Consider the following 9,068-nt stretch of genomic DNA (forward strand, 5'->3'; position numbering starts at 1 on the left):
TTAATCTAACCGTATCTCTCTCTCTCTCGTGTGTAAAGCGTGATGAGGTTAAAATAAACTCATACATGTCCGTGTTGATCCAGCTCGTTGTTGGTGAGCTTCACTTTCTCAAAGGACACCATCTGTTTGAGCAGCTGCTCTCCAGTAAATGGTGAATCAGGATGGACGTACAGCCTAAACACCAAAGAGAGATCAAATACACATACAATTATTTTATAAGAATTATTATTTATAACCTGTGTAAACATTAATGTAATAATACTGTAACACACCACATTATACAGTGTGGATGAGAGTAAATCAGTTTGCTGAGTGGGTTTGTCTTCAAGGCCAAATATGGGCATGTCATTGAGTCAATACAGTATATGGAAGCCATCAGTAGTGATATACAGTATTTATACAGAGAGACACTGAGCTCTTGTCAGCTCTAACCCTAACCCTAACCCTAACCCTAACCCTAACCCTCACCTGGCAGGTAAAGGAGGATCAGCTTTCCCGGCCACAAGCCATGAGGAGCGGTGATAAGCGTAACGATATCTCTTATTGTCCACAGGAACGATGTCCATCAGCACGATGTACTTAGAGTCAGAGTCCACTCCCGAGAACGAGACACGGATAGTGGGAAACATCCTCCTGCTCACACACACACACACACACACACACACACACACACACACACATTTGTTTGAAATGAATAAAGTTATAATATTCATTTCACTGAGATAAGAAAACTCTATTCATTCATTTTTAATACATTTAAACATTTACTGTCTCTGATTTATAAAACATGTTTAAGCCGACATGTAATAAACATTTCTATTAATGAAATAAAGTCTTGATTATCACTGTAGTGTAAACAGGACACGCGCTAAGACGCTTAATGTGGTGTTTATTTACCGCTGATATGAATGAGCTTTAAAACCAATCAGAAGCAAGTATAAACCCCGACAGTGTAAAATCAGCCTAAACCTAACCCTAGGTCTATTTATTTATTATTTATTTCCCTTCATATTTAGCTAACATAATAATCCTTAAATGTCACACCTGCCCGACTTAGTGATGATCATCTCGGTTCCGAGCTCGTGGAATTTGTCCCAAAGGTCTTTGGTCTCGAGGCTGCAGCTGATGTTGGCCATGTGTTCACTCGGTACCGCGGGACTGCAGGGGATCAGAGGTTCTGTGCTCACCTCCACCTCCGCCTCCACCTCCACACCTCCACCCACAGCGCCGCGGTCCACACACCGAGACTTCTCCACGAACTGCTCTGGAGTCAGGACCAAAAACATGACACGTGTAAAAAAAGTTCATCTTTCTAGCCGCAAAGCCGACAATTACACCACATCCGGGTAAATAATCAAAATAAACAAGGAATACAAATAATTAAATAAAGATTAAATATAGATCAAAAACATTTTAATAATTACATTTGAATCCAAACTTAATCAAACCGACAAATCCTTTTATCAATCAGATCATCAGACACGAGCGATTCTATAATAATAATAATAATAATAATAATAATAATAATAATAATAATAATAATAATAAATGTGTGCTTTAATTTCATTTCAGATCGAGTTCTTTAGGGACATAATTAAAAGTATTAAGACGGTGCAGTGAAATCTAAAGATGTGGAATATTCTGAATAATCTTACAGACTTTTGGTAAATAAACATGATCCTATTATAATACAGTGATGAATAACTAGGAACTATACTCTTATAATACAATTATACATATATAATAATATATATAAATAATAATACAATTATTAATAGTATTACATATTTGTGCGATTTAAATATTTATATAATTTAAACCACAGAGAATCTAATAATTGATATTTTATAAACATTATTATTATTATTATTGTTATTGTTGTTGTTGTTGTTGTTGTTGTTGTTACTGACCCTTTTATATAAACACAAAGCAAAATTCTATGCAATTAGTCAAAACACGTAAATACACAAATCAACATAAAAAACTGAACATCTGAAATTTTAAACGAGAGTTTTGTTTTGTGTCGAGCTGCTCGAGCATGTTGTGATATTAACATTGTGATCTTCTAACATTAATCAGTAATCTCTGAATGTTCTTATTTAATGAGTAAAAATCAACCCGGACATTTCTAATATAAACTGAACAAAAACGACTTTTATTGGACTGTTTTAGCAGTTTGATGATAATTAAAATCAGCGGAAGCTTTTTAAATGCAGAGTATTTACTGCGCTCATCTTCAGCTTATTTAAAGTATTTTTATTATTTATCTGTAAATTCATAATTTTTTTTTAATTATACGATCTTGTCATGTAATGCGTGTTAAAATGAAAACGACTTAAAACACGCAGTGCAGTAGGATTTATTATTATTATTATTATTATTATTATTATTATTGTTATTATTATTATTATCATTATTTTATTATTTTATTATTATTATCAAGCTCTATATCCATAGTTTTATACATTTTAACATTTTATCGAACAGGTTTTTTCCTCCTAAAAATGTTGATTTGGAACAAAAACTCTTCGGAAACAAAGCGGGATTTAACCTCAACTAGGAAAAGTTACAGTTTACTAAACAAACATTACAGTATGAATGAATTTCTATGTATAAGATAACAGATGTTTATTTTTAAACGCATTTAAAGCATGCGTTTAGAAGATAAAACAAAGAATCCGGAGACTCCTGTAAGAAAAAGACGAGATTCGTTAATTTCCCTCTAACACACACACACACACACACACACACACACACACACACACACACACACATTCTCTCTGTGGTCATTGGTGTTTGATTTTACTAGAAAGCAGCTCGATATCAGTTAATTAACATTTTCAGTTTTAAACATTATTTTTTTTTACACCGCTCAGGATTCAAAAGAACTTCCTGAGAACAGTTCCTGACTGACGGGGATGCTACAAAGAACCACTTATGGTTCAGGAATCATTTGTCCTAACCATCATTTCACTGAGTACGAAATGCTAAAGATTCACTTAAATCTTCTTAAATGAACCAAATACTTCGCTCTAGAACCTGTTCTGCTGTCTGTTCTGCTGTCTGTATATTTTTGTGCATCTTATAGCGGATAATGAATAATCGATTTATTCGTTTTATAGTCTTATAGTCTACAAATATAATAAATGCATTTTATTGATACATTTTACTGTTATGATAATAATATAAACTGTGAAGTTTAAATTCATCACTGAAGATTATAACCAGGTGTATTTTTATGCGCGTGTGCGGTGTGTCATTAAAGCAGTGACCGAATTTTATTTCTACTGACACTGAAGCGGCTCCGTGTTCAGAACCTTTAATGTGTTCATCTTTAATTTAATTTCAATAATTTGCTGAACATGACTGGACTTTAAGGATTATTACATTGAAAGATTGACTCTAAAAGCTAATCAAAGGAACATGAGAGTGATGGAGTTTCAGGCTCTTACCCAGAGGTTTGATGGTGTTCTCCTCACTCTCCTTGTCTTTAGCAGTGCTGGTGGAGATGAGGGCCGCGATGGAGAATGCGTTGGCTCTGGAGGAAAGCTGTGGCTTTGGACACGGACTGAACTCCATTATCTCACCAAATAAAACCCACAAATATGAACCAAAAACAGACTCAATCTCCAGAAAAGAAACTCGGAGAAATCACTAAATAAAGCGCAAAAATTTGGACTTGGTCTATTTCCAAAAAAACAAACCAAACACAATAACAACACAAAACATGTGTTGGGTTTGTTGTATGCGTTAAACGTGTAAAGCGTGTTAGATGTTTCCCGGGTGTGTGAACAAGCTCTCGGCTCTTTGCGGTGTAAATGTCGGTTATTTGCGGCTGCACGTCATTTTGTCCGCACTTTATTCTTCTCTTTTCCTCTGTCTCTGATCATCTAACTGACCCTGCACTTTCACTCTGTCTCCGTAACTTCACAAATTACCCCGACCAATCTACGCCCTGCACGGGAACTACGTCACGGCTACTTTCACGACACGCCCATCTTTTTTTGTTCGTTCTGCATCAACTGAGAAAAAAAAAATCCGTTAACCCTTAAAACTATGATCCCAAATGCTGGAGCTCTTGGATTTATTCCTTGTAGCGAAGATAAGGAGTTTAACAACTCCACCATACAGAGTCATACAGAAGAGGAAGACATCATTCTAAACCACAACACTTTAGATTTAGTTTTGCAAAACTGTCTACTTTAATTTGTATCGTTTACTATAAAAATAAAAGGATTTTTGTAAATGACTAAAAACAGACAGGACCTGCTGTCTCCGGCTCTGGGAGTTTTGATCTGGAGCTCGTACCAAAAACAAATGAAACGTACCGTTGTTGCACGGACACAAGAAACATGTCTATAGAACCTTTTACATGGACCGATTTAATGCGAAAACAAATATTCTGTTTGTGTAACATGCACGAAAACTAACGGTGTGTTCAGTTTTTCTGTCTCAGCTCATTAGCGTTAATCTAGACACACATTCACACATGAAGGAACAACATGCGCCACTTTAGAGGTGTCTCACTGTGTCTCATGTGGGATAATACATCAATATTCATAGACATCTCACTGACACGACCAGACTTAACAAAGCAAAAGTGTCACACAGATGATCAGTGTGTTTAATGTGAATAAATGGACAGGAAAGTTTACACAACACTGTAGTCATAAAGACTCAGTTCTACATCATCCAGGGCACAAATATCTGCCAAAAATAAACTGGTTTAATATAGAAAGATAAAAAAATATAAATAAACAAATATATATATATATATATATATATATATATATATATATATATATATATATATATATATATATATATATATATATATTATATTATATTAAATGTATAAATGAAATCATATTATATTTATATTAAATATATTATTGCAGTAGAACTTTAGCAGAGTTTTGTCATTAATATGCTACAGTTAAGTGAAATAAGAACAATGTTCATGTCAAAACATCACTGGGGTCTTTATAAAGCCATCAGCACTATGAGCAACGCAACACTATTTAATCCAATTTTAACACGTTATAACCACTTCATCACATGTCTATGCTTCATCGTTATGTATAAATAATATATTATATGAATTACATAATATATGAATAATATTCAATATAACAATATAAATTATTTTTATTATTCTCTTAAGTGTCTTAATATATTACATATTATGCACACTTATTCACATAATAATTAAAATATATAATAAACCTGTGACCGGATAGAATTTAATCTTCATCATTAATCCAGTGTTAATTCCTGTGAACGCTGCAGAGTTGATCTACATTAGAAGTACAAAGCACTGAAGGGTGCAATATTTTATCATAAATTTGTAATATACACGGATAATAATAATAATAATAATAATAATAATAATAATAACAATTTAATATAATTGTTATTATTATTATTATTGTTATTGTTATTCATAAGATAAAATATGTATTGCATGCGCTATTTTCCTGAAATTCCTTAGTTTACTGATCAGATAAAAACTGTAGTGTAAAAGTAACTAAAGAGTAAAACAAGTGTGTGTGAGAGTTTTTTTACTTTAAAAATATTGACCAAGACTAATAATAATAATAATAACAATAATAATAATAATAATAATAATAATAATAATAATAATAATAATATGTATTAATGTATTAATAATATAATCTGTCTTTTAATAATCATCATCCTATTATAATATAATCCACCTTTAATAATAATCTGACCTTTCTTTTATTTATTATTACGCATGCGCGCTCAGTGTCCGTATGTAAGTTTGTGTATTCATAAAAAAGCGCTGAATGGTCTATATTTGCAGGTTGGTGAATCACCTTTAGGTGGTCAAAGTCAAAGTGTGTGTGTGTGTGTGTGTGTGTTTGTGTAGGTCTCCTAAGCGTGTTAAACCCATTAGGCCACACTGAGCTGCAGAGAGATCTTCAGGAGCCCGCGGTGGCCTGAGATTAGATTACGGAGCAATTGGCAGCGGATAATGTGCTAAAAGCTTTCCCACTTAGCCTCATTCCTCTCCCCAATATCATTCACACGTTGGGGATCTTCAGGACATCCAGGACAGACAGTGCTGCAGTAAACACACCGTTACCTGTAGACGCGCAGCTGATCCCGCAGCACCCGCCGCTTTTCCGTTTATAAAGTATTAGAGAAGCCCTTCAGAGGAACACACACACACACACACACACACACACACACACACACACACACACACACACACACACACACACACACAGAACCCATTTCACTGATAGGATAAACAAAGTGTTAATGGATTTGTTCAACCGTCGTTTAAAATTTACACGCAATATTTTATTTATTACATATTTTTATTATTTGTCAATCTGCTTAAATAAATTGCACTTAACCTACATTCATCATTTTGTGAGCCCACAATGTGTTTGTTGTTTACTGTAAATTGTATTTCATTTTAAATTCTGTAGTCTAAAAAAGTTTAAGTACATTGATTTGACGATCTACTAGAACATTAAAAACATTTTAATGTGCATTTCTTTAACTCCAGTCAGTGGCCAGGATAAAATCTATAGTTAAAATGTACAGTTTTTAAAAAAGATAAAACTTTTACACTACAAATGTATACGTGAGTGCGTGTGACTGACAGCATTTGGCAGACACCTTGAGCAACAAGAACAACTTAACTCATTTATACAGCTGAGTAATTGAGAGTTAAGAGCCTTGCTCAGGGGCCCAGCTGTGACAGCTTAGTGGTCCTGGGATTCAAACTCACAATCTACTGATCAGTAGTCCAACACCTTAACCATGGACTACAACATCCCTATGAGAAAGCATGTGTGAGAGTGTGTCTGAAAATGTGTGTGTCTTTGTGTGTATGTGATAGTGTGTGCGAGTGTGTCTGAGATTGTGCATGTGTTTGTGTGTGTGTGAGAGTGTGTGTGTGAGCGTGTGTGTGAAAGTGTGTGTCTGAGAGTGTGTGGGTGTGTGAGTGAGTGTGTGTGAAAGTGTGTGTGTGTGTGTGTGAAAGTGTGAAAGTGTGTGAGAGTATGTGTGAAAGTTTGTGTGCGTGTGTGTGTGAAAGTGTGTGAGAGTATGTGTGAAAGTGTGTGTGTGTGTGTGAAAGTGTTTGAGTGAAAGTGTGTGAAAGTGTGTGAAAGTGTGTGTGAGAATGTCTGAAAGTGTGTGTGTGTGAAAAAGTGTTTGTGAGAGTATGTGTGAAAGTGTGTGTGTGTGATAGTGTGTGAGCGTGTGTGTGAAAGTGTGTGTCTGAGAGTGTGTGGGTGTGTGAGAGTGTGTGTGAGCGTGTGTGTGAGCGTGTGTGTGAAAGTTTGTGTGCATGTGTGAGTGAGTGTGTGTGAGAGTGTGTGTGTGAGCGTGTGTGTGAAAGTTTGTGTGCATGTGTGTGTGAAAGTGTGTGAGAATATGTGTGAAAGTGTGTGTGTGTGTGAAAGTGTGTGAGTGAAAGTGTGTGAAAGTGTGTGTGAGAGTGTCTGAAAGTGTGTGTGTGTGAAAAAGTGTGTGAGTATGTGTGAAAGTGTGTGAGAGTATGTGTGTGTGTGTGTGCATGTGAGTGTGTGTGAGAGTATTTGTGAAAGTGTGTGTGTGTGTGTGTGCGAGTGTGTGCGAGTGTGTGTGAGAGTATGTGTGAAAGTGTTTGTGTGTGCGAATGAGTGTGTGTGAGAGTATGTGCGAAAGTGTGTGTGTGCGAGTGTGTGTGAGAGTATTTGTGAAAGTGTGTGTGTGTGTGCGAGTGTGTGCGAATGTGTGTGAGAGTATGTGTGAAAGTGTGTGTGTGTGTGCGAGTGTGTGTGAGAGTATGTGTGAAAGTGTGTTTGTGTGAGTGTGTGAGAGTATGTGTGAAAGTGTGTGTTTGTGCGAGTGTGTGTGAGAGTATGTGTGAAAGTGTGTGTGTGTGTGTGTGTGTGTGTGTGTGTGCGAGTGTGTGTGTGAGTATGTGTGAAAGTGTGGATCTGATTCAAAAGTAAAAAAACAGAAGCTATCAATTATCTGCTCTGAGATCAAAGTTTAAAGCTGTGACTGTGTGGAGGTTTCTTAGTACGGTTCAGTGTGTTTTACTTAAAATTTCCATAACCACACCCACAATGGAACCCCCTACCCCACCCACCCACCCACACACCCACACAGACACACATTCAGTGCAGTTTACAGTAAATAATGCAGTAATAATAATTCCTGATAGTGAGATAGTGAGTGATTCATGAATAAAACATTCTTAAAGTTTATAAGAACACTGATGACAGGCCAAGAGAAAGCCTGGGGAAAGGTCAAAGGTCAGCAGCAGCCTAAAGGAAATTATCAGCATTAAAGCAGAGCACAAGCTTTACTTTAATTCCTGTATGATATGTGATGAGTCTGACAGGAAGTTAAAGATTTCACCTTTTCTTTTGTGTGACGTGATAGTGATCTGTACATGTAGCTGAATAAGTGTATAAAACCCTCCTCTATAGTAAAGTGTGTGTCTTAGTGAGGGACAGATGTGAGGGACGGGCCAGTGAGAGGCCAGTGAGGGGCCAGTGAGGGGCCAGTGAGGGGCCAGTGAGGGGCCAGTGAGGGGCCAGTGAGGGGCCAGGGGAAGTGCACACGCTGCTGAATGTGAACTTAACCTCACCGTGCCCCAGGATGGACGTGACAATTAGCACCGGGATCAGCATCAAAAAGAGCAGCGCAGCATGAAGCCTGTCTAATTAGTCATATGAACAGAGAAAGAGGGGTGGAAGGGGGATGGAGAGAGAGAGAGAGAGAGAGAGAGAGAGAGGGATAGAGAGGGGGGAGGGGGAGAGGGAGAGAGAGTGGGGAGAGAGAGAGAGAGAGTGTGTGTGTGTGTGTGATAACAGCACTGGCATGGTTCTGCTGTCACTTTAGTTCGTTGCACTCCCTGAACTAAGTGCTAACCTTCAGACGTCCTCATCACAGATCTCTCTCTCTCTCTCTCTCTCTCTCTCTCTCTCTCTCTCTCTCTCTCTCTCTCTCTCTCTCTCTCTCTCTCTATCTCTCTCCCACTCTCTCTCTCTCTGTGAAGGTGGATGTTTGTAATAGAGGAGTCATGGTTTAAA

At 36.8% G+C, this 9,068-nt stretch overlaps 1 protein-coding gene across 1 annotated transcript in view; it reads right to left on the reverse strand.

Moving 5' to 3' along the window:
• tbx20 (T-box transcription factor 20) overlaps positions 1-3,888 on the reverse strand; it is an 8,136-nt gene extending 4,248 nt beyond the window's left edge. The window contains exons 1-4 of the mRNA XM_060861596.1: positions 3,453-3,888; positions 1,045-1,264; positions 469-633; positions 66-174 (exon numbers count right to left, since the gene is read on the reverse strand). Coding sequence (XP_060717579.1) covers positions 66-174; positions 469-633; positions 1,045-1,264; positions 3,453-3,579 — 621 coding nt within the window. The 5' untranslated portion in view covers positions 3,580-3,888. The remainder of the gene's footprint in view (positions 1-65; positions 175-468; positions 634-1,044; positions 1,265-3,452) is intronic.
• Between the last annotated feature and the right edge of the window lie 5,180 nt (positions 3,889-9,068).

This window comes from Tachysurus vachellii, chromosome 25, assembly GCF_030014155.1.
Source record: "Tachysurus vachellii isolate PV-2020 chromosome 25, HZAU_Pvac_v1, whole genome shotgun sequence".
Lineage (NCBI taxonomy): Eukaryota > Metazoa > Chordata > Actinopteri > Siluriformes > Bagridae > Tachysurus > Tachysurus vachellii.